Here is a 27,329-nt window from a genome sequence, read left to right on the forward strand (position 1 = left end):
AACTCATCTAGTTGATTAAGTTGAAGTAGCCTCTTTTCTCCCGCTAGCTTAGCATCCGAATTGAGCTCCTTAATAGCCCAATGTGCCTTGTATTCCAATTCCACCGGGAGGTGACATGCTTTACCATACACAAGTCTATAGGGAGTAGTACCAATTGGGGTCTTAAATGCAGTTCTGTACGCCCAAAGAGTGTCATCCAACTTATCACTCCAACCTTTCCTTGATTTTGCCACCATCTTCTCTAGAATGGCCTTGATCTCACGGTTAGAAACTTAAGCAAAGCTTATTCTTTCTCCCTCATGCTTTCTAGCATAACCTTTTTACAAACACAATTCCGCATTCACGAGCTCTAGACACACCTAGCCAAGTTCGAAGTTGCCTTCGCCCTCGACGTGAAAGGTTGCTAATTTCTGAGGGTTTGGACCCCAAATCTCCAATTCTAACTTCAACTCTTTAATTTGATTATTTAATTGTTATATTTTATTGAAGTTTACTAACGTGTGTTTTCTTTTAATAAAAAGAGATACGAGACATCAAAGTGAGTAATTCACTTGCTCTATATCTTTAGAAAGCATGTTTATATTTTATTAATTCCTAGTAGCATGTTAGGATGTTCTTTATCGCTTTCTAGTATCATGTTTAGGGTTGCCTCTTATTTCTTCTATCATGTTAGTATCATGTTAGGGCCAAAGCTTTGATCTTTAATGCTTAGTAACATGCTAGGACTTGTTATTAATCATGTTAGTATCATGCCTAGGATCTTGCTAATAATATTATTATGCTTTATTGAGATTATGATGATGATGATGATTTGTTGTGTTAATATATTATTATGTTGCTTGATATATATTATTGTTATTGGTTGATCACGCCTTTTCTGCAGGTTTAAAGAGAATTTGTACTTGAAATCACGCCTAATAAGATAATTAATAATTTGATTTAGGCTAATATGATTTTAATTCAAGTTATCGTCAATAATAGAATTATTTGTGCATTAATATTCAACCAATATAGATAAATAGGTTTAAGGTTAACCTAATGATTGTATGTTAGTCAGAAAGCGCACATGAATATGAGAAGAATAAAGTAGAGGCCTATTTTAGGGCAGGTTCAATCTCTTTTAAGTTGGATTCGTACTTTCATCCCCGAATATCCAGTCATGGTTCCAGACCACTATGGAGTTAGCGATCTCTAGGATCGTGAAGGGGTGTAACCTTCACCCTATGAATGGTTTACAAGTTCTAAAACTTGTTGGCGACTCTTTTGCTCTAGCTTCCTTCCCTTTGGACGCCACCATGCTTAAGTGCATGATCTCAGTGGGGTTCAAGTTTGGGATGCTTGAAATATACCCTATAATACAGCATGACTCTATTACTACATAACTAAATAATTTATTTAGCTTGATTACGCATCAAACGGGTTTGCCCCTAACCTGCCCCAATAAAGGGGTATTAACACGGGAGCTAACCGTGTCAGTATAACAGAACCACTCGTAAGTGGCAAAATTTCTACGCATAATAATAAAAAGGAAAATACAGTGTCCTGTACTCCCAGTAGAAGTTATTGTCAAATATAAAGTTGCATAACTCCCCCCATATGTTCATACTCAAGGTATATACGTTCCAAGAGTTTTGGTGCGTAATCTCTTTCACTTTACGTTATATACATATTATTAAACTTGGTGATGACTCTCAAACCATAATCATTCAATCATAATAATTATTCAAACAATTAAACATACCAATTTAATTCTTGAATAATTAGTGACCACATAATATTTAATGTTGAATCCTTTTTAAATCTACCTCGGTGTCAAAGACACCTTAAACGCATAGTGCGCCACAAATCTTATCCCTCAGTGTTGAAAACACCTTAAGTGCACTAAGGCACCAAAATACAATTTATTCCTCGTGTTCAAAGACACTTAAATAGCTCTTTCTTCATGCTTAAAGCATCAATAAAACTTATATGAACCATAATAAAATTCCTTTTCAATATTCCAAACTCAATTAAACATGTAGTTTAATTAAACATGCTTTCTTTCACGCCATAAATAAAAGTGTGGTTCATATCCAAAATGCCAAACAATTACTTTCAATCATCCATCCATCACAAATAAATCATGCTTCATAATTCAATCACCAATACCAATCAAACTACAAATTCCAATCATAATCTAGCATGATACTACTTGGAAATAATTAATCAAAGCCTAGCATGGGTCCTACATAATCAATTATATGCCAAGTACGCGAACGTACCTTGAATACGATCTTAGAATCGCCACGACTATGCGAAATCACTCAATTGGAAATCTCCTACAATTTAAAATCATAAGGAGGCATTAATATCTACTCCACACAAATTCCCAGAAATATTTATACTCCTTAAATCACTCATAAATTAATTAAAACAAGCTGAAAATTAATTTTAAACCCCTTATTTTAATCCCAATTAATGGGTAACTAAAAATTCCTTCAAGAAACCTAATTATGGCTTATTAACCAAAATTCCAGCTTTATTAAACTATTAAAACTTGCTGAAATTATGTTTTAAAACATCCAAATCAAAGGTTTAAAACATCCATAATCAAATTCCATCATAATACATTAATTTAGAAACCTAGGGTTTTCAATTTGGAGCTTTTTAATTAAAATCAAAATCTGAAAATTACTTCGCACCATACTTACAATCAAACATCATAAAATCATCACAAAACCTATAAATCATACATAGATTAAGGATTAAACAAAAGAATTTTTTTTTTAAATTGCGTGCGCCGGGCAGCAGCCCCGACACCATAGTCGGCTGCTGCCGCGCTGCTGGTGGTGCCGCTGCTGTCGTCGGCGCCTGCTGGTGATGCGGCGACCCGCCGGTGGTGTGGTGGTGGCCGGCGATGGTGCCAAAAATAAAAGGGGAAGGGGAAAAAGGAAGAAAGAAAAAGAAAAATAAGAGAGAAGGGAGAGAAAATTACCTTGGGTATTCTCCACTCTGGGCAAAGTTTAATTTGCTCATGTGTTGAATATTTGTACCCCTTTTTCTCTAGAAACCCTCCTACTCTTTAATTCCCTTTATATCCTTACTAATCCCTTTCCTACTCAAACTTGTTTTTGACTTTGACTTTTAAAAACTTCCTTTTATAAAAACACATGCCCCAAAATATATATTTTTAAATTATAAAATAAGGTAAAATACCATAAATAATTCCTTTCGAATTATTTAAATACTTTACAAAATACTTATTTAAAATAAAATACGTTTAAAAATACGGGGTATTACATATAAGGGGACCGTTGCTAAAGTCGTCACAAATAGGTTCAACTGTTGCCTTAAGTAATCTTTTGCAATGACTTTGATTGGGGACGTTGCCTTTTGTGATCTATTGCAACGGCTTTGACCGATTCCATTGCCTTTTCACATTAAAACCGTTGCAATAACGTGAACCGTTGCTAAAGTTGTTGCAATAATGTAGATTGTTGCTAAAGTCGTTGCAATAATACAGACCGTTGCTAAAGTCATTGCAATAATGCAGACTATTGCTAAAGAGCGTTGCAAGAAGCCTTTTATCTAGTAGTGTTAAGGGATATGAAACAACTTAATCCAATCAATACAAGATCAAATTGTAACTAGGATATGGAGTTATTAATTCCTAACCAAGGATTAATAACATCTAAGGTTTGCATTCTCTGTTCAACTTTGCATTCTCTGCTCAACTTTGATTAAGATGACTCTTAAAAAAACTCAAAACTTATTTTTATTGAAGCATTTAGTATGTACATATATACACACTAATATAACAACCTAAGGTAAGATACCATAAGATAACAAATAAGAAATTTTATCCTAAGTAACAACCTAAGATCTAACAAATTAAGATAAGATAACAAATTCTATCTAAAATAAAAGATATAATTTAAATGAATCTTCTATGTATGTTTCAAATAAGCATCATACTCCTCCTCTTGAAAAAAAACTTGTTTCAAGTTTTAGCAAATCGTGAAGCCAAGATATCATCCAAATCCTTCTAACAAAATCAAGAAATAAACTCATCGCACTATTGTTGAAATTGTTGAGAGTAACCACCCTTTCGGGAAATTGGTAACATGATCTAGGTTTCCACCTATGTTAGATTTTAAGGCCAAAATCCTTTTTTATCATTTTTCATTCATTTTGTTATTGCATGACTCCATGTTTTAGGTCTGCGAATCAATAGATACCTACATTTGTCCCTAGCCCACTAAGGCCGATGATATAAACAACCTCGATGCGTAAGGTCCGGCTTAAAGGAACCCTAACACTGTGAGTGCTTTTAATCTGTACCTGTTTCTAGCCAAACATTGCTTCCTAAGCCAAGAGTGCCCCAAAAATATTTATTATAGCTTTGAATAGTTTTCTTTTATTTTTAAGCATTATTCTGGAATTTTCTAGCAATTTTTATTAATTAAAAAACAACTTTCAAAAACATAAAAAAGCATTTTCATAAAATAAAAACAACAAAAAATTTTCATTTGCAATAAAATTAGTCGGAATTTTTTTCAATAAAAACCGGCTAAGGGTAGTATAAATAACGAATTTGGGCACGAGAAAAGGCACAAACGACGCGGACACATACATGAATTGTTGCTAAGCAAGCAATGAACTTGTGTAAATCCAGCAAAAGCTTAAAACATCAAATTCCGTACAATTAACATCCAATAATGCCAAGATTACAGAATCAAATCGAATCAAACTAAAAAAGGAAAGACAATTTGGGCGCTTATGCGCCTAGTTGGGCGCATATGCATGCGCTCATTTGAGCGTGTATGCGCTCAGCTCAGGTGACCTGCATGTGACGTTTAGCTACAAATATGCACCTATGCACGAGTTCATTTCAACTTTTTTGGTATTTTGAACTTTTCAACTCTCTCTCCCTCAAAACTTCTCACAAAAGCATTCAAATTCATCAAACACATTCAAACACTCTTGCATTTAGATTATAGGCATTCAAAGATTATTGTTCCTTGGGTCGTTTTGACATCACATCGTAAGCCTATCTATGAGGCCGCATCCCTCATAACTCTCATCCTTTTTCTTTCTTTTCACCATTAAAGCATGTAATACGGATTAACAACGATTTGACATTAATTAACATGGCTTAATCTTACAACAACTTTTTTTTCGTTCGTTTCTATATGCATATTGTTATTACTAATGTTTTCTTTGATTTTAGCAGTGTTCATTACAAGGAGGCGTTCATAATCTCTAACACTTGATTTCCTTTGTTCTTGTTAGCAACGAAGTGTTCACTACAAGAAGATCATATTTTACAATCTCTAACCTTTGTTTGTTTTTGTCTTATTAGCGATCGAAGGTAAAGCTTGTATTGTTTTGTTCTTCTTCTTGCACGCTTGTATCACCATATTATTTGCTTAATCAAAGACCTATTAATTGCTTGTTGTCATGCCTAATAAGATAATCTTTGGACGATCGGTTTAGGCACCTTTAATACGATTTAATTCAAAGCGACAACGTTCAATTAATTAGTCTTTTTGTGCATCTTGTTAAACAAACACGCCTAGTCTAAATTGCATGTTCTTAGGACATTAAGTCATTAACATTGAAATATCTTTGTTCTCAACATTACGACAATGAACTCGCAATGAGACCGAGTAGAGGCCGCTAGATGCGGGGGGGGGGGGGGGGGGGGGTTGTGCAATACTTCGTCCTTACCCTTGTCCCCGAATCCATGATCTGGTGCACAATCTAACAATGGAGTCCTTTATCCTTGCATTGCGTCTTAGCTAGGCATACTAATGGGTTCCGCAACTCCCGAAAATAGTGCGGTGGCGACTTCCTCTACTCGTGTTTTCGAGTATAATTCATACAATCCTCGAGCATACTCACCATATTAAAAAGTGCAAGAATTTAATTCTTATCACTACGAATCGCAAGAATAGTAGTGGGTCCCCCCTCTTGCGAGGGTTTGAACTTAGTTTTTAGTTTCATCTCGCAAAGTTTTTTTAGTTTTTGGTTTCATCTCGTAAAGTTTTTTTTAAAAGTAGTCAACGACAGTCAATGACAAATATATTAGTTGAATATTAGTGCAATTCGTCAGAAGTGGTATATTTAAAGCAGATTTTATTTTGTTGTTTTAGTTGCGTGTTGGAAATAATCAATTAGTTAGAATTTTTAAGATTGGAATTTTATTGAGTGTGTGAATTTGGTGTTTTTTTTATTGTTATTTAAAATTTTGATTTCAGGAGGGAAGGAATGTTGGAGGGGAAGATTTTGGAGGGAAGATTTGTGGTGAGTTTATGGAGTAGTTATAAGAGTGACTTTATTTTAATATAATAGGCTAGTTTTTTATGCACTCAATGCGTGCGTAAAATAGATAAATATTAATTATATACGCAAATACGTGGCAATAATAGACATTAGTTTAATTTGTGGTAAATATATGGTTGTTGATGTTTTCTTGAAACATACATTTATTCTTTAATTATTTTGTTGTTGAAAGTTGTTATGTGCAAACTATGTTGTTGGCTATAAAGTATGATATGAATTATTTTAGAAATAAAAGTACTTATTGTATGTATAATTTTATTCTATATTATATGTGATTTAATCATTTTTGGAACACTATTAATTAGCTTCATAACTTATTTGATTTCAAATTTGTATCATGTCATATTTCTAATTAAGATTCATACTTAAATTTTAATGAAGGTAATTTTACATGGTGATTAAAATTATAATTGAAATTTAAAATATCAATTAATAATAATATGTAAGTTACCTATAATGCCCACATTAATTGTGTATTAAACAAATTTCATTAAGGGTAGGGTAGTAATTTTATGTGGACACCACCACTACCTCCCCCCTTCCTTTATATAATAGAGATAAGATAACAAATAAGAAATTATATTCTAAGTAACAACCTAAGATCTAACAACTTAAGATAAGATAACAAATTATATTTAAAATAAAAGATAATAAATTATATAATTTAAATGAATCTTTTACGTATGTTCCAGATACGCATCAACTCACTTTGGCCTCTAATAGTTATTTACTAGTTTTTTATGCACGCTATGCGTGCTACAACATTAGATTTGATAATTTATTTAGTATAGTAAAACGCATTTATACTTTTTCAAAGTCGTAATGCTTCAAAGTTCTTCGTATTGTTTATGGATTGAAGATAAACAATGATTATTTTTCCTTTTTTTAAAAAAAAATTATAATTGAAAATGATTTTTTAATGAGTCAATTTTATGATTGTAGTTATTGATTGAATTTTTGAATTGAAATGGTTGATTATAAATTTTCATTTTTTTAAATATGCCAAATATATGAAACATTTAATAAATCATAATTTATTAAATTGACTAAATTGTTGTGCATTGATTAAGGTTGATTGAATTATTTTAGGATTTTTTTTGTTGTAGTTTTTGTTATTTTTTTCATGTGAGGGGGTTATAATGGTAATTGTAGAGGGAGACACTATTACTCTCCTTTCACTTATATAATAGAGGTAGAGATATATAATGAAAATTATCTCTATTATTATATAAGGGAAGGGGGGAGGTGGCGGCGGCAGTTGTGTCCACATGAAATTATATCCTACCGTTAATGAAATTTGTTCAATACATAATTAATGTGGGAATTATAGGTACAAGTTATATATATGACATGGAGTATTATTATTAATATTTTAAGGCTCAATTATAATTCTAACGTGTACAACTACCTTCATTAAAATTTAATTATGAATCTTAATTAAAAATATGGCATGAATACAAATTTGAAATCAAATAAGTTAGGAAGCTAATAAATAGTGTTTTAAAAAATGATAAAATCACATTAGTATAGAATAAAATTATACAATAAGTGTTTATATTTCTAAAATAATTTGTATCATACTTTTTAGATAATAATTTTTAACAACGAGAGTGAGGGATAGCTCAGCTGGTTAGAGCTTCTTTCCCGGTTTCAGGAGATCTTGAGATCGATTATCCCCGCCCTTAGTGGCTTTCTAAACACTAAAAATAAATAAATAAATAAATAAATAAATAAATAACAACAAAACTAATCCAAGAATAAATGTATGTTTCAAGAAAAGCATTAGCAACCGCATTTACCACTAAGCAAAGCAAATTATGGAGTAGTAAACACCAGACTATGTAAAGAAAGATGTTTGTAAGGATAACTTTCTTAACTTGTTTTGCTAAATTTGGCCATAATTTTATGGATATTTTGTCCAAAACTACCTAGTTTTGGCTCCATTTTGCGAGAAATTACCTACATTTTATTTTTTTTCCAAAACTACCTAGTTTTGCTAACTATGTTGTTGACCATTACCTTGATTGATTTTCCGGCGCTGACTTGTGTTTTTCCGTCAAAAACTAACGTGAAAAGTCGTTTTAGCGCTTTATCAGTCAAATTTGAATTAAAATTTGCAAAAAAATTGACCAAATTCGCTCATACATTGGCTTGCGTACTGAGAAAAAAATTTATTGGTCAAGGGTTAGGGGTTATTTTAGTTCTTTATGGGTCAATTTTGAGGTCGGAATTTTAAAAAAATTGATTAAATTCGTCTCAAAAAATCCTAATTTTATTTACCGTATAGTATTTACTTGTATTTATTTTGCTCAATTTGACCAAATAAGACAAAGGGCTATGTTTATTTCGTCTGAATTTTTCTGATTTGATTTTTTCTAATCTGAACTTTTCTGATCTAGTCTAATTTGATCTGAATTTTTCTGATCTGATCTGATTTGAACTAATTGTACTGTACTTGTTTTTTGTTTTAAGTATTTTCTGATCTGGTATGAATTTTTCTTATCTGATCTGGTTTGAGGTGAATTTTTTTTCTAATAAGTACTAGAGTACTTAAATAAGTTGAACTGAATATAGGCAAAAGGTGAGCCCCTATGTCAATGGATAAAGGATTGAGGAATTACTTAGCAATGTAGCATAAAGTAATTTTTTTTCCCAAATATTTTTTTAGATGAAAATTTACCATTTTGTTTTGGATTACAAACTATTTACAAATATACTGTCCACGTAGGATCGGACATAATTTTATTTTATTTTTAAATTTCGTTTGAAGAAACAGTATTTAAGATAGCGATTTTCATGACAAAAACGCTATCTTAGGGCTTGTTTGACATCATTTTTTGTTTTCAGTTTTCTGTTTTTTTGAAAACTAAAAACAAAAAACACGAAACAAGAAAAAGGTGTTTCCACTTTTTTGTTGTCAGTTTTCAAAATTATCATGATTTTAATAAGTCTAAATAATTGTTGATTTATTATGTGACATATATAATATACTTTTTAAAAACAAAAAACCAAAAAACAGAAAACCACAGCGATGCCAAACGAAGCAATTTTCTCACCCTAGTTGTTGAAAAACGCTATTTAAGATAATGAGTTTCTTGAAGAAAACGCTATCCCATATAGCGTTTTTCTCATGAAAATTGCTATCTGAGATAGCGTTTTACACACTCTTATGGATTAAAATGTAGGAAAATGTATAACTATAGAACGCTATTGTGAATAGCCTTTTTGATATAAAACGCTATTCGAGATAGTGATTTTGCACTAGATTTAAAAAAAAAAAAAATAATTTAATCTCGATCCTACGTAGATGGTAGATGAGTAAATAGTTTCAAATCCAAAGAAAAATGGTAAATTTGGATCTAAAAAATATTATTTGGGAAAAAAATTCGATGAAAGTCCTCTATATCACATTATTTGATGTCCCGTATCACCCATTTGCATACCACTTCATTTGATTAGCTGTGATAAACTCACAAGTAATTCATTTGTCATTTTATTTTCACTCGCATCATTTTGATTTATTTTTTTTTTGACAAGAAAGCCTTGGAGGTTAATTTATTCATTAGAGGTAAAACCATCAGCTATAACTAAATGAGCTAAATCACTGGGAATATCCTCAAGCCAAACTCTAAGGCCATTAAACTGAGAGCTCAACTTAGCCTTCGAGACTAATTTATCCATTATGAGCGTCATTTTGATTTTAGACATATTATCCTTACATGTTCTTTTAAACTATTATAAAGACTAATATGTACTCCTTATTTATGTAGCATGGAAACGCTTTATAATAGTTTCGGAAACGGGGACACGTTTACAATAATTAAAAAATTAATTAAAAACGGGGAAGCGCCAATTCAAAAAAACAAGGAAACATGGAAACATTTACAATAATTAAAAAATTAAAAGATTTTAGCAAGAAAAATTATTCAATTGTCTTAAAAACAAGCAAATACTATTGAAATGTCAAACAAATGAAAATATAACTTAAATTGCCTTAAAATTAAAGAGAAAAATGGATGAAAAATAGTTTTTTGCTTGCATGGATACGTCAGAGATGGGAACAAAGTTTCCTAAAGGTTTTCGAGTATTCTAAATGTTGAAACGTCAAATCATAGAGGTTTTCATGTTTCATACCTCCTTATATTCAAAATACTTGTTAAATTTTTCTTATTTGGATTTTTTTTTCTACATTTTTATTTTAGGATTTTGGAGCTCACTAAGGTGATTGGTATGGGTTTATTATAGGGAAGGAAACGGAATCAGATTATCGTTTCCGTTTGAATCTGTTTGGTCAATCACTAAAGTAACAAAATCCGTTTCTTGGTGGTAACTCATTCCACCACTTTGTTTCCGTTGTAAAAACTGGGGAAACAGATCACGTTACTTTCCTCCAACCCAAAAATTCATCACTCTACCTTCTTCTCTCTCCTCTCATTCCATATTTCTCCAAAAAACTCCCAAATTTGATCGAGCAAATCTCCAGATTTTCGCTAAATTTGATCAATTTTCCTACCTCAAATTTTCTCAAATCAACAATCTTAACACACAGGTTTAGCAATCTTTCTTTTTTTAATGAATTTTTCTTGACGTTATGGTAATGCAATGCAAGAGGCCGGAAATCTGGTAAGTGTGAATGAATGACTCGGAATGACAAGACGGCAATGGTTGTGTAGCCGATGATTTACCGGCCCTTTCAGAACCAACTCACGAATCAACTAAAAGCCCCTCCGAGAACCGCTACCTATTGCAAACGGGGGCTTTAGCTTAGGGATTGGGGTAATTCGAAGGCTACACGTGAAAGGATTCTTTAGATGTATGTTGCCCTCCTTGGACATTTGAGAAGGTATACTACCTGACGTAGCAGGACGCGAGGCAAGGCTTATCTGCTCGGGATAGACAACTTTTTACCCTTGCGCCCTGTGAAAAGGTTAGTGCCCGGAAAAAGACACCCCCCAGAGTCCGGGACCACCGGAATGTTCAGCGTGGGCCCCGCGGGGCCGGGGAAGCAGTCGCGACTATAAACAGACTCGCGACTATGGTAGGTTCTGCTTGCTGAAACCTCTACTCTAATCAAAAGACTAAAGGCCCCTTGAGCTAACATCAGCTCAAGCTCGAGCACTGAAATGAGACTGACCTTCCAGTTAGTTCCACTTCTGGAGCGAAGCTGAGCACTCGGGGCATAAGGGCCCCGCGGTGATTATTAACATGCGCTTTTCTAGCCCATATCTTCTCACCTCCGGTCACAGGGAGGTCCCATTTAATTCTTTTTTTAATTATCATAATTTTTTATTCGAATTTTTTTCTATAAATGAAAAACGGACCCCTTTTTTCGATGTTTTTGAAAAGTGTATTTGCGAAAAAAAGTTATAATCGGAAAACGAAGGGGCGGATGTAGCCAAGTGGATCAAGGCAGTGGATTGTGAATCCACCACGCGCGGGTTATGCCTCGGGTATTAGCCACAACTCGTATTCATTCAGTAATTTTAGCCCTTCTTCATTCTTGAACTTTGCTTCTTAATATTGTGACTTTTCTATGCTGTGCAGGGGCGGTTCTGGGCCGGAGCGGGGTGTTCGACGGAACAGGGCCCCCAAATTTGAGGGGCCCCAAAATTCAGATATATGTAATTAAGTTGTACATAATATCACAAAATTATAGTTGGAGTATTGGTTATAACACTTATGCTTTGTGTACGAGACCTAGTTTCAAGGCTTGGGGCATCGGTCCGTAGAACCTATAAAAAAGAGATGGACCGGAAGCAAGGGAAGAGAACTGGCCGGGGGAAAAAGAAGATTATAAAAAACATTTTTTCTTTCGTCGAGCCCCGAGCTTGTGGTCTAGAGCTATCGGTGACATTAGCCTTGGAAACTGGTAACGATGAAGGAGAGGCTAGCTAGAATCGCTTGCATGGGGCAATTCCAATTAACAAAGCCGGCAGTGAATTCGTTCCCGGGCCTTGTACACATCGCCCGTCACACTATGGGAGCTGGCCATGCCCGAAGTTGTTACCTTAACCGCAAGGGTCCTTTCACCTCTCACTCTCCTAAGGCGGGGGTGCACCCGCCGGCGGTGAGGTAGGGGTAATTTTGTGTTGAATTTGAATTACATGTAATCGTTTTTGTCTGTCACTAAAGAAGTGCCTAAAATTGTTCCCAGAATTGGATTAGTCCACTCTATGATACCATAAGTACATAAATTACCCCTGTCTTGTTTAAAAGGTTTTGTGATCTACTATTATTGTTGATGTATAGCCTAAGCTTCATGGTAAAATAACCACTGTTTTGTATCGTGTTTAAACCTTATTACAAGTTGATTAATGGGGAAGATTAGTTCTCATTGATGATGTTATTTCCAAATGATTAATTCTGGCAGAAATGAGATTCTTGAGTGGGATAAAGAAGTGAAACAGCTAGCTGAGAAGCTATTGGGACTTGAATGAAGAGGAGTCTTTTGCAGTACATCATGGCTTTTCATATTGCCTTCAAGGTTGGTCGTCTATTGCTTGCTTGCTTTTGTGTTATTTTACGTGCTTTTACTTTTCAGCATTTTTTTGAAATTTTATTTACAATTGTTTGACCTTATCAGCTTATGGCGCCAGCCTTGGCCCTTCTGCTTGCTTCTGATGTCGTGTCTTCAACTAATTTGATAAAAGGGTGTTTGTAGGTTGAGTGAGAATTTATGTGATGAATTGATGATTTGGTGTTAAGGAGATTAACCTGTTTCTGCTTTATAACTCAATGCAACTCAACGTTTGATATAGAGGCATTTTAATCTTATAATATATGTTGCATTTTAGTCTTATGAAAGATGTCGAATTTTGCTCTTTGATATGCCGACTATTGTTTGTTGTTCTTGTTTAATTTCTGATCCAGGAGGGGCATTTATATGGTTTGATATGTCTTTATGGAAGCATGCATTCATTTATTTTATGTTCATGATTAATATCTGAGTAATTTTTATCTGGAATTTGTGTATCTAATTTTTATGGTTAACATGATTTCTTAGTGAATTATCAGAAACAAAGTGATTTAGTCTTGGGATGAAGAATTTGGGTTCTCCTTTGTCGATGTTGTCTTGATATTCATATAGTGGCTTGTTTTCTTACCATAAAATGTCATATATATCTAATTTCTCCCCTAATGCTCCTGTTGCCCCTCTTTTGTTGCTCCCGTGCTGTTACTTCCCCTCTTTTGCTGCTGCCCCCCTCCCTTCTGCTGCTCCTCTACTTCTGCCCCCCTTTTGCTGCTACCTTGCTGCTTCCCCCTTCCCTTCTACTATTCCCCTGCTGCTGCCCCTCTCCTTTCTGTTGCTTCCCTGCTGCTGCCCCAACTCACTTATGCTGATCCCCTGCTTTTGATCCCTGCATACTGTTGTTACCCCCCCTGCTACCACGTGGCAGTTCCCGCTAATGTGGCAGGCCACGTGGTAGTGTGACATGGTGATTAGGAAGTAAACTTTTTTTTTTTTGGCTAACAAAGTTTTATTTTTGCAACTTTCCAAGTGAGTAGTTCAGGTTTTTTTTTTAATTGACTTGAGTGCGAATCTCTTTTTTAATAATATTATGAAATATGGGGTAGTATGGAGAAATCTGGTTCTAACCCCTTCCCATCCCCAAGAAGTAAATTTCTTTTATTACTGGTTAGTTTTGCTTGTACGTCCAATTGAAAGAGTGCTTGTTATTATCAAGCAATTGATTGAATGACCAGTGGTTACAGCCTTACAGGTAATAACATAGTATTATTATTAAAGCAGATTATTTAAATTTGCAGATTATTGGAAATTGAGGAGAGAAAAAGATATACCTTTGCAGAGAAGAGATGTGCTCAGACAGTTCACTTGATAAGAACAGGGAGAGGGAGGAGCTCTTAATTTAAATTTACTAGAATGTACCCGTGCTACTTGACGAGGCAATTGGTCACATTTAGTTCGTGCATTTGGCTATGTAGCCTTGTATAAGTATTATAAGTATGATCATCGATTTTATACGAGCAATCTTAGACGTTATTTGACAAAAAATCTACGGGGGAACAAAAGATTGTATACAAATAGAATGAGTACATCGTAATTAAATTAACTATTTTCTAGCATCAACTAAACTTAAAAGAAAACAAAAGATAATGTGTAAATTTTTAATGAAGAAAGCACATCCTAAAATGATCAAGCAATTAATTTAATGAGCAAATTCATTAAAGAAGGCAATTTTTTGCTTAATAAAGTTTAGAGAGTGCACACCCTTTTATCCAAAACCTCACAAGTAATCGTTAAGAATTCAAATCATCCCAAACCAAAACATTAGCTGATAGCTACCTTTAAAAATACAATGAATCGTAATGTTAAAATGTTAACAGTATATTTCAAAAATACAAAGTATTACATTGATATCACTTTGGGCTCTCTTTACACATTTAGACAGCTGAATAACTGATCCCTCTTTAAGGCTTAAGATGTTTCTTAGAAAAACTTTCTGATGCTCTTCAAAAAGGCCAGTGGAAGGTCTACTTAACTATATATTAGCAAAGTAAGCAAATTGGACGATTTTCAGATTTTCTTCTTTTCATGGCTGTTGCCAGATAGCAAGCAGCTCATACGCAAATATTTGTAGGAAACCACATGAAGGGCTAAGCCAACTCCCTGTTTGTCATGCCAAGCCAAAACAGCATATAATCTGTCATATTACACGCTGTAAAGTCATATCTCAGTGATCTGATAAGAGGGCATGGAAGCTCTGCAGAAGCAACAGATAGCCATTTTCAGAGTACTAACATTCAAGAAACTGACCGAGTAAAGGTCAAAATAGTTGGGAGTTCACAGTAGAAGGTAAAGGTAAAGCAACCAGCTGCCGAAATAAAGAAGCTTATAAGAGTAGTTTGCTAGTGCAACACCTACTCCTACTGAAGCTTAAATCCAAAACCCGGGAATAGTTCTAGCATGCACCCCAACAATAAGCCCAGCAGACCTCTAGACAACTTGTCTAATTGATGTTAAAAACTATTCTTCACACTATTGGAATCCATTCCTGCAAGGTGCAAAGTCCTCTTTAAGGACATGTAGCAGCTTTTTGTAGGTAGGTGCATCAACAATGTGTTTCTCCTGAAACTCTTTCAATAACCTCAATGCTTCTGCAGCTCTTCCTTTTCGGCAATACTCATCCAGAAGTGTCTTATAAGTAATGAGATCAGCCTTGTACTTTTCAGTCATCTCCCGCAAATAGCTGAGAGCTTCCTCAATCTCACCACCTAGTGCCAAAGAACTCACAAGAGAGTTGTATGTGTTAGCGCTAGCAACAAACCCTTTTTCCTTCATCTGAAAAAATAACTCCCTGGCGTTATTTGTCCTGGTTTGAGCACACAGTCCATAGATAAGGTAATCATAAGTGAGTGCATTGGGGACACAAGTATAAACAACACCCATCTGATGAAATATCCTAAAGGCCTCATTGACATGATTAGAAAGCACATATCCTTGTATCATTGAATTGAGGGCGAAAATGTCGGGCTCAATTTTATCATTTATCATTTGCTTGAAAAGGCACTCCATAGTACCCATGTACCAGTGACTGATGTATGTATCTCTTCTACGGATAAGAAATGCAGCAAACAAAAGGTTGTAAGTCCTAATAGACGGCCTGCAATCTGAATTGTTGGCCTTCTTCATGTGTTTGAACACAGTAATAGCTCTGCTCAGCTTCCTGGCTTGAGTGTAGTAGTAAATAATAGTATTATACAGAGCGTCTGAACCAAAATGGGGAAGGGCAAGGAACTGATCAACAACATCATACATCTCCTCAATCATCCCGCCAACCCCAAGCTTCTGGACGGTAATGTGGTAGGTATTCACGCTATGCTTAAACCTATGTTGTTTTTGACGCCCAATTAAAAAGTTCTAAACACACCAAAGGATCGTCTTCCAAGGCAATGGCATTGTGCAAATCATCAGCATTAAACCTTGCAGGCAGTTGGGATATAGCCTTATTGAACTGAACCTCATTAAGCACAGGTTTTCTAGCTAGTCTAAGCCTTCTATTAACCCGTTGTCTATAAGCTCCTGAAAAAGGTCTATACGGCTTTGAAGAATACAAAAATAAGCTGGTGCGATTTATTTGAGAATAATGTGAATGGATGGTAAAGGCTGGGGTGAAATTAGAACAACCAATTCCAGCATCAGTTACTTGACGAGGTGACACAAGTTTTGAAGAACAAACTTGATGGAAACACGAAGTAAATATACACGTTAAGCATTTAAACCGATTATGAATGTAAAACCTCTGAATCGAGCTAAAGAACATGGTTTCCTTAAGTATACATGTCAACTCAACAATTTGGCCCTCAACAGATACGCTCGGGGCAGCTAAAAATGGGTACCTACAACAACAACAAATGCTCCTCTTGATGATACGGCTATACGAGTCTTAAAAATACAATTACCTACCAACAATAACAACAAATCTTACTTTTGATTATACGAGTCCGGAAAATACAATATGATACCTACAACAACAACAAATTACGCTTTTGATTGTACGAGTCCGGAAATCACAATATGATAGTATGATACAATGTCAACTGGCAGTTCAGCATTTGAATTTAAAGCATACGAGCAGTAAACCAATACTAGTCTTGATGTTGGTTTTCTTTATACTCAGAAAAATAATAACATAAAATTCTTCTGGCTTAAGAATATCAAGGTAAATTGCACATATAAAAGTTCTAGCAATAAAATTGATGGTTATATCATTCAGTAATCATACCTAATAGTTCAATAATCCAACTTAGAAGAACCCTAAATTAACTATACAGACAATTAAATTAAAGATAAACCCTAGATTGTGAAATTAAGATATTCATTGAATAAAGAAAATGTTACCTCAGAATCTGTTTAAATGGAGGAGAGACAGCTTATAATTTCCTTCAATGGAGGATTCAGAGTACGCTTCAATGGAGAAAAAATGGGAATGAGGTGCACTGTAAAAGTGAAGACTGAAGAGCTTAAAAAACGACACACGTTTAAAAAGAGGCTTTTTTTTTTCAATATTTCACCAAATGCCCCTTGGTTATTTTTTATTCACAATATACCCATAATAATTTTCAATTTACCGTATACACTTGAGTTTAACAAAATTGTCACCAAATGCTCTTAATAACTAACAGCGTTAACCTCCGTTAGTCATTAAGACTAAATATGCCACGTGGTATGCTAGATTGGTTTTATTTTAATTTTTTAATTTTATTAATTAATATAATTATAATTAATAATAAAAAAAACTAAAAACTTAAAAATAAAAAACCCCAGCCACCTCCCTTCCCCATCAACCCAACCCCCTGCCAGCCGACCGCCGGCGTCCACCCCCTCCTCCACGCCGGTGCCGACATCCACCCTCTCCTCCGCGCCGGTGCCGGCGTGACCCCTCCTTCCATAACCTTCCTCCCTCCTGTATTCCCCACCACAACAAACACCAAAAACCCCAATCGAAAAACCCTCTCCTCTCTCCCTAAAAAATCCACCCCACCGTCGGCGTCCAACAACCCTTCCCCGCACCGGTGAATCCAAATCGCCTTTCCCCCTCCCTGAACCACCACGCCAAAACCCTAAAATCAAAAACCCCAAAGTCGAAATCTAGGGTTTTTGATTTGGGGATTTCGATTTTGGGGTGGTTTAATTAAGGTGCCTAGGATGGTGGTTTAGGGGGGGTGGGGGAAGTGGTTGGAGATGGTAGGGGGGTGGGCGAACAAGCTTCGCCGGCGTAGGGGATGGGGTTTGGGGGCTGGCTGGGCACCATCGGGAGGGGAGAAAGGTTTTTTCGAGTTGTGGGTGGGGTTTTAGGGTTTGGGGAAGGTGGTTTCGGGAACGAGAAGGGCGGCGACAGGGAGGGGAGTGGCTGCCGATGTCAGTGCCGTCGATGGGGGTAGGGGGGGATTGGGGAGAGTGGCCGGCGCAAGGGTTCAGGTGGCTTCCACGGCGGCTGGGGCTGGGCTGTGGTGGTGGGTGGGTTTTTTATTTTTATTTTTTGATTATTAATTAAATTTATATATAAATAGCAGCCAATTATAGGTTGCCACATGGCAAATTAAGTCTAAATGACTAACGGAGTTAACGTCCATTAGTCATTTGGGCATTTTGTAACATTTTTGATAAATTCATGGACATATGGTGAATTTGAAAAATTGTTGTGGGTATATGGTGAATAAAAAAATAACTCAGGGGCATTTGGTGAAATTTCCGTTTTTTTTTCTTGATGTTTAGAGAGTCAAAATGGTGGGTATCGATCTCAGTATTTTTAGAATCGGGAGGAAATCTCTAATCACTTAAGTTTAGGTGATTCTTGACAAATCTTCTTTTACTTCTACTTTAATGAATTGTAACTAGTTTGTGGCTCGGACAATGCTCCGAGTTATATTTAAATACAAAATGAATAAATTAATGCAATAAAAAATATAGTCATGTGGAATCTTGTTTGATTCATTATGATAATATTTTCAAAATATCAATTTTTTTTATAATTTTTGCTTGTTAGTGATTAAAGATATTAATGGTTGAATTTTTGCATCGTCAAACATGACTAAAGATACGTGTCAACTAAAAAAACAGAGGATGTATTAGTTTAACTTATGTAGTATTAAAAGTTAATATTATAAAAATATACATAATATCATTTGATTTTATAAATTATTAAATAATTAAGTCAAAGTTAGTATGTAAATAGTGCAAAAGTTAAATTGATGCACTTATTTAGATATAAAGGGAGTAAAAGCTAATTGTCGAGACATTTTAAAGGGAGAATAAAGCTGCATTTAATTTGGTGGTACATAACAAGATGCATTTATGTAATTACAAATATTCATAAACAAATGCTTATTCTAAATTTATAGTAGTATCATCGGATGATCAAATAATACCATTGAACATTCAATGTACCTTTATATACATATAGTCAAAGACAGATCTATAAATTTCATATAGGCGGGTCGTATTAAGTAACAAGAACAATTTTTTTTTTTGAAAAAAAACACAAAATTACAAGTCGGGTGATTTAATTTAAATCTCCAACCTACTGAACTTGAATGGGGGTGATAAATGCCAACTTAGCTAGCTTTCTTTTAATTTACAAATACAACATTTAAGTAAATCATACTAAAATTCTAGGCATGGAGCGGGCCATCTATCGATTTATATACTAGTACTGTATATTCATTTAACTGTAGTAATAATTTTATATATAAAAATAATAATACTGAGGAAATTGATTTTGGCACACCCTCAATTGATATTGACACACTTTCCTGTGAGAAGAGCATAAAAAGCTGTGCTCTCACATAGGATGTGTCAAAATCAATTTATGGTGTGCTGAAATCATTTTCCCAATACTGAATGTATTATACTTCGTATAAACTTTCAGTGGAACAATTAACGCGTGATCCTATCACGTGATGGCAAACTGGCCAAAAAAAAAGGTGGATCCACCTACTGACCTGCATCTATCTGATTCTATCGCTATTCTCTTTCTCATCTACTATGTGTTTTTAGAATATTTTAATTAAAGTGATGTATTTATACTCTATTACTACTTTTGCTAATTGTCTTTTTTTTTTTAATTTTATTTCTTTTATATTTTTTTTTAATTTTTATTTATACAATTTCGTTGCTAATTGTCAACAAGAGAATTTGCAAAATCCTAAAGACACAGCTACTAACCAATAAGATCATGACATGTCAACCACTCAACCCTCATACAGCCGTATAAGTAGTGATGGAGGTTAGTTATGCATTTGCAAATGCATAACAAATACTAAAATATTAAAAAGCACATGGGGGGTGAGAGAAAGGAGGAGAGAGATGGGTAAGTGGGGTCATTTTTTAGATGTACCATTGAAAGCTTAGATAGTACCATTGACTATATAGTGATACAATTTCTACCGTAGTGATACTATTTCTACACGTAGTGAGTACCACTGAATGAATATATAATACCACTACTTTCATAAATAGTACCACTGAAATGTTTAATGATACCATTTAATCATCTAGTGATACAATTGATCACCCAGTGGTACAATTCTAAATTCAGAAATGCATTTACGTGAAATGACCCCCATGCCCCTCGTTATGCATTTACTCATACATAACTAACCTCCCTTTGGAAGGCCTCCATACAGCCATGCTTCGGGAATCTTCTGTAGCCCACATGTATACAAGTCGTTATTAAAAAAAACAGCAACATCATTGGAAACTTCTTTTCCTTAACTCCCAAGTTCCAGCATTCAATATATCCACGTGTCATTGCTCTAGCTACAAACTACAACAACTAGATTAAGATCTAGGAATCACTCCATTTCACCAATCAGGGATCAGAATTGCACAATTTGATGAGGTTATTGTATAGGCATATTACTCCATATTACACCAATTAGAACTCAGAATTGGACAATTTGATGTGGTTATTGTCTAGGCTTATACTCATTTACAAAAGATAACGTTATATATGAAAGTAACTCTTAGAACTGTAAATAAACATTAAATAACTTTTTTATTTGATACTCGTACTTTTTAGTACTCCGTTTTAAATTAAGAATTGCATGACCAAATCATGCTTAAATCATTGTTAATTTGTTATTAATGATTTTTTATATTTTATTTTATAAAGGGCATTTTATATTTCGTATGTATAATGTACATTTAGTTTTTTTTTCTTTCCTTTTTATCTAAGCTAATTGCAAATGAACCATTGTTCCAATAAAAAAAAAATATTCAAACAAGACACATATGTACAAAGTACTCGAATAAAACTACCCTTTATAAAACTGTTATTTAAAATTAAGATAGTAATATTTTAAGATTATAAACTTATCATGACCAATTAAAAATTGTGATAAAGAAAAACCATGTTTGGAGTATATGATTAAAGGCATGTTCACTTCAGTTTAATTTCAGTTCAGCTCCAATCAGTTCAGTTCAGTTCAATTCAACTTCTAATTTCCTTCTCTCATAAACTATTCATTTAGTTCTATTCAGTTCAGTTAAGCTCCAATCAGTTCAATTTAGTTCATTTCAGCTCAGTTCAGTAAATATGAACAGTCCCTAAATTATGACTCAAACTCTATATACAGAGTAATTCAATATTGAAAACGAAATTACAGATACTTTAATAGATATCAATAGATATCATCTACTACATAATTCGATTATGATCCAAAATATATATTTTGAACAATCTACCTCAAAAATTTAAAACACTTAATTTCAAAATGAGATCGAATTACCATTGATTTGAACATTAAAAAAATAAAATAAAATCAAATACTCCAATATTCGAATTGAAACCAAATAACCCGATTCCACCTCGACGTTATTACACAAGGTACAACATTCACAAATTTAAAAATAGGCCTGCAAATTGATTTTCTGCACTGCTTTAATTCACATTCTCTCTCTTTATAGTGGAGACTTTGTCAGTTGTCACCAACTCTTTCTGTCTCTCATGTCCAAATAATACATCTTCTTTCCTTCTTCCACCATTTCAGCTCCCACAAAATAAGTCGATTTTTCGGCAATTTTCGCTAAATTTCCACTCTCAATTTCCTTAATTAGCTCAATTTTTACCCCTACATTTGATTTCTTCCCCAATTTCAACTCTTCATTTCCCAATTTTCTTCAATTTAAACCCTAAATCCCCTCCAATTTCCGAAGAAATCGCGAATTTAGGGTTGGGTGATTGATTTTACTACTTCTCATGTTTAATTCTCTTCCAAATTCCCCCAAATCGCCTGTGAATTTCACATCAAAAACCCCATTTCCTTACTCAATTTCTCATATTTTTCTTCCCTCCGATGTTTTCTTCATATTATACTTCAATTGCTCTCGTTTTCGCCTAAAATTTTATGATCCCTCTAATTTCAATTGAAAATTAATCGTGTTTTTGAATTATAATTTTGTTTCCTGATTTAGAAATGGCGGTATCAATTGACGAGTTACCCTCTCATATCGTGTTGGAGATTTTGACTTCAGGAAGACTGAGTGCTGCTGATCTTGTTTGTTTGGAATTGGCTTCTTCCATTTTTGGAGGGAGTCAAGGGTTATACCCTTTGAAATTTCGCTCTTTAGCTGATTTAGCGGCGTTTCAGCTATGCGTTTCGCACTCGGTTTACGCCCCCATGAGTTTCGAAACTCGAAAGGAGCTCTTTGATCGGTGTGGTGGGAATTGGAAGAGGGTTTTGAGGTTCTTGCAGTCTGTTGAACAAGCTTCTGACATTGTTAAGACTTCAGCTGGCAATGTATTGCTTCTTCTTATTCTTAAACTTTCTATTTCTATCATGTATCATAAATAAGGATTTCTTGATTGAATTTATTGGTTTTAAATTTCTAGTAAAAAGTGAAATGTAGCTCATCTAAGCTATATGATATAGTATTGCTGCTTTATGATGATTTTTGGCAAAAAAAATTGGTTGTTTGAAGCAATTCTAAGAATTTCTTATCATTGTTACACTATTTACTTGGGTTGCAATTTATTGTTAACTTTGTTGATTGTTGCTTGCTTTGTTTGGTTGAATTTCTATGTTTACAAAAATATATCATGTGTTGGGTTGCATATAAAATTTTATGTTCTGGGAATATACTATTTTTAGCTATGATTTGAATATTTTTGATTAGGTGGTTTCTACAGTAAGAGATATTAGCTCAAAACTGTTATGCTTGAGTTTATACTCTGTACTATTAAGGTTGTGTTGGTCATGTGGTGGAATGGACTTATTATTGTATGTTTGGTGGAACATCTGGAATGCTTTACTTTAATACTTTAGCTTTACTAGGGGAGCTGAAGTATTTGATCTTTTTTCTGGATTGAAGACCGGGCTAAATCTTTTGTGCTGTGTGACTCTTATTTTTTTTTTTGAGTTGTTGTAATTAGTAAACTAGTCTCTGTTTGTTCCTTTGAGGATGACCCTTTTGTTGCAAATGCTGTTAAATTATTCAGCAGATGCAGATAAAGGCGGGGAGATATCACACTTTGCTTATCAGCAATTCATCAGTTTACTCTTGTGGTTCCAGCTTGTGTGGAGTTCTCGGTCAGGGTTCAGAAATGACACAATGCGGGTCATTTAGTCGGATCAGTTTTCCGTCTTCTTCGCCTATAGTCCAAGTTTCAGCTTCACACAATCATGCTGCTTTTGTCACACAGTCTGGAGAGGTTTGTGACATTATAATTTCTTTTGTATACACTTTGATGGCTTATATGTCTCAGTTTATTGATTGTTGATCAAACAATCTATTGATGGTACAGGTCTTCACATGTGGAGACAATTCCTCATTTTGTTGTGGGCATAAAGACACAGGTCGACCCATTTTCCGGCCTCGGTTGGTTGAAGCTCTGAAAGGCATTTCTTGTAAGCAAGTAAGGAATTTTGGTATTTTATGAAACTGCTCACTTGTTTTGTTTTTCTTTGGTTAGATTTGTGGTTCGTTCATGTTACATATCTTTATTTGGGCTAATATAGATTGACCTCAGCATTTAGCTCAAGTTTTTACATTTTAGCGTTTGGTTGATTACTGAATGCTTGGAATAGCATTTTGCATGTTTTTTTTTTTGGCTAGTTACCTCACTCCATTGTCATGTATACATGATGCTGCTCTATTTGTGGGGATGGGTGTGAGTATTGGTTGTCTACAAAGGTGGGTTCTTTCTAGACTTCTAGTGTGCGGAGGGCTAATTTATAGATTCTTTTGTATCATTTATTTGGTTCCATTTGACTTTTATAGGTTTTCAGGCCACATAATGGCAATCAAATTTCATTATGATGCCATAAATTTGTCCTGAAAAACAATAAAAGTCAAATGGATCCAAAAAATGATACAAGAATAATTTGACTTTTATGAGCACAGTGCACTGTAATGTTGTCGCTATTCACTCCCTTTTATCTTTGGTAATGAAGCTTAGAGTCATATCTGCATTTCTGCATTCACTCTACACACCTTGAAGGTCACAATTCCTCCAAGGGGAAAAGATAATTAATCATGAATTATTTGTTGAGTGTTGACTGCCTTGCATAATATGTGTTTACCTGATTTGTTCTTTCCCCAGGACAGCATTTATTGAAGTCTGTAACTTGTGCAGGTTGCTGCAGGGCTTAGTTTTACTATGTTTCTCACAAGAGAAGGCCATGTCTACACATGTGGAACAAACACACATGGGCAGCTTGGTCATGGTGACACAATGGATAGACCTATGCCAAAACTTGTTGAACTGCTTGAGAGTGTTGGCTCTATAGTTCAAATTTCAGCTGGTCCAAGTTACTCCATAGCCGTGGCTCATGATGGGACAGTCTACTCATTTGGTTCAGGTACTAATTTCTGTTTAGGCCATGGGGAACAGCGTAATGAACACCAGCCCCGGGCTATCTTGTCATTTAGAAGAAAAGGTATTCATGTAGTTCGTGTCTCAGCCGGTGATGAGCATGTGGTGGCCCTTGATTCTTGTGGATATGTAAGCATATTCAAGCTGATTGATCCTTTATGTCAAGTATGAAACTGTATTAATTATTTGATCTCCAGTATACGTTTCTGAATCTTGTGCTTTTTTCTTTTCTTTTCATTTCTTCAAGGTGTATACTTGGGGCAAAGGTTATTGTGGTGCGTTGGGTCATGGAGATGAGATTGAAAAGACAACCCCAGGAATTGTAAGCAGCCTGAAGAATCATCTTGCTGTGCAGGTTAGTATCTTTTTAAATGTTTAATTTCAATTTTAATATAGAATTCTTGCAGCCTAGTTCTGTAAATTGTCTCAGTTTTTTTTTTTTTTTGGTTGTTTGGAGTATGAATTAGAAAATGTGAAATGTGTGATCTGGACCTTCCCAATCCTTACTGACCTCATGACCCAAATTAGAAAGCATTGGCTGCTTCTTGTGGAGAGAAGCTGGATGAACACTTTGCCTCCACAGAGTCCATACCACTCCGTATAACATTGTATTGTTTAGATTGAACATGCTTTAAGCCTAAATCCACCCTAATGTAATGATTTCGGAATAATAGTCCAAACCTAAGCTGAATTGCCTAAGGTAATAGATCCAATTTGTATCATTTCAATTTGTTCAATTTGGATCCAACCGAACCTTATTCACAAATTCAATTTGCACAAAGCCCATTTTGGGATATTGTATGCAATTTCATTTTAGGATAAAGCAACAACCATCTTAGCGACCTAACATATGGCCAAAACTCCAAACGCAAATCTTACATACATGGAAAACATTGAGGCATTCCAAAATGCTCCTAAGTATCAAATTTTTTGAAACGAGTTACTGTACTAGAGTGCAGGACTGATTAGAACAAAAAGAGTTCTCAAGCAAAAATAATTTTTCTATAATTATATTCTGTCAAGGAAGCACATAAACTCTAGCAAATTTTGATTAAAAATGAGCCCCCCTCTACTTCAAGTTTCTTCTTTAATCCAACATGGTGAAGGACAATGGAGGGAATGCAAGTGCAAGGAAAGTGCATATTGTATTATTAATACTTTGTAAAATGACACCTTGTTTCAATTCATCAAAGTTCACATTGCAATGTAAAGCTTTGATGGAACTTTATCCTCCAAACAGGCAATGTGCAAACTAAATCTTTACCAATTAATGACTTAAGTCACTAAATCAGGCTGTTAATATATTGAATATGTTAATTGTTTTAACAATACTTGCCCAGAGTCCACACACAACATCTAATTATTAAATACAGTCCAATTCATCAATTTGAATCAGATTGAGTGGACTTTCAGTTTCTTCCCTCCAAATAACTTGCACCCCAAACTATTCTGTAGCTGTAGCGTACAAACTGGGGCTGATATCTTGGCAATTGGATCTTTCATTTCCTTATTCTCTTATCTTTGTTCCTTTTCTTTCTATGTTCATTGTGTTTTTGGGGGTGGGGAAGAGGTTTTTAAGGGGAAGAAAGGAAGGAGCAAAGGGTAACTTCCTAGCTGGTGTTGCAACTGTGTGTTATACTGAATTCTGTAAGGCAAATATATTTTTTTAAAAAAAGGTCACCTCTAGCCCTTTAATTTGGGTCAGTTAGCCATTGCCAAAGTTTATACTGCAGTAAATTTTTTTGCAGTGACTATTATAGAAGCTTCCATTACTAAACCTTATTGTTACCCGCAGGTTTGTGCTAGTAAGAGGAAAACTTATGTTCTAGTGGACACGGGCTCTGTTTATGCCTTTGGGTGGATGGCCTTTGGTAGCCTTGGGTTTACAGATAGGGGAGCATCTGATAAGGTCACTAGGCCACGTATCCTTGATAGCTTGAGAGGTCACTATATTTCTCAGATATGTACTGGCCTATATCACACAGTCGTCATCACAAACAGGGGCCAAATTTTTGGCTTTGGGGATAACGAAAGAGCTCAACTTGGACTCGACTCCTTGAGAGGCTGCCTAGAACCAACAGAAATAATTGTTGATGAGATGATGGATAATGCTGTTGCCGACAAAGCAAATGTCTGAATTGGTTTGGAAGGACTGAAGTGCTTGATGATTGCCATGCAAAGTGTTTTCTTGTTAGCTTAGGTCCTGAGGACGAATATTTGTTAAAAGTTATGTCATGGGTCGGTGGATATTGGATTGGTGGCAGTTGTGTTAGAAATGGTTGTAGCTGAGAGATGTATTGTTTGAACCTTTACAAGTGTTCTGTCTTTCCAGAACGGTATTCCCTTTTAATGTGCAGGATTTTGACAATTTATTAGATGAATAGATTGAAGAAGATTTCAGATCTTTATTTTTCAAAAATTAAAATTCTATGATATCAAGGGAAATAGTATGGGACCTGTCACCTGTAACCTCTCCGACTTATTCAATGTACGTGAATGGAGTAACCGAGTAAAGAAGGCCTTACTGAAGAGGCTGCAAGGACATATTAACCTAAATTGGTGTGCGCGTTAAAGCACGTTTAATAACTGAAATATGTTATTACAACACAATATGTCGTACCTAAGACCTTATGTTATTACAACACAATATGTCGTACCTAAGACCTT

At 34.8% G+C, this 27,329-nt stretch overlaps 1 protein-coding gene and 1 pseudogene across 3 annotated transcripts; one reads left to right on the forward strand and one right to left on the reverse strand.

Moving 5' to 3' along the window:
• Positions 1-14,508: 14,508 nt before the first annotated feature.
• Positions 14,509-17,169, reverse strand: LOC145627225 (pentatricopeptide repeat-containing protein At2g27800, mitochondrial pseudogene; annotated as a pseudogene). The gene is made up of 2 exons (XR_014111351.1): positions 16,773-17,169; positions 14,509-16,683 (listed from the first exon to the last, which is right to left on the reverse strand). The product of XR_014111351.1 is annotated as a pentatricopeptide repeat-containing protein At2g27800, mitochondrial pseudogene (transcript).
• A 4,562-nt stretch (positions 17,170-21,731) lies between these two features.
• On the forward strand, positions 21,732-27,064 carry LOC145629286 (ultraviolet-B receptor UVR8-like). 2 transcript variants are annotated; one of them, XM_081681840.1, is made up of 6 exons: positions 21,732-22,587; positions 23,289-23,498; positions 23,592-23,702; positions 24,423-24,791; positions 24,910-25,017; positions 26,458-27,064. In XM_081681840.1, exons 1-6 carry the CDS (start codon positions 22,264-22,266, stop codon positions 26,797-26,799), a joined length of 1,464 nt encoding a protein of 487 aa, XP_081537966.1. In that variant the 5' UTR covers positions 21,732-22,263; the 3' UTR covers positions 26,800-27,064. The 2 variants fall into 2 exon arrangements, with proteins under 2 accessions (XP_081537966.1, XP_081537965.1); XM_081681839.1 differs by having other exon boundaries at positions 21,733-22,587; positions 23,286-23,498.
• Positions 27,065-27,329: the final 265 nt, after the last annotated feature.

This window comes from Chenopodium album, chromosome 4, assembly GCF_948465745.1.
Source record: "Chenopodium album chromosome 4, dcCheAlbu1.1, whole genome shotgun sequence".
Lineage (NCBI taxonomy): Eukaryota > Viridiplantae > Streptophyta > Magnoliopsida > Caryophyllales > Amaranthaceae > Chenopodium > Chenopodium album.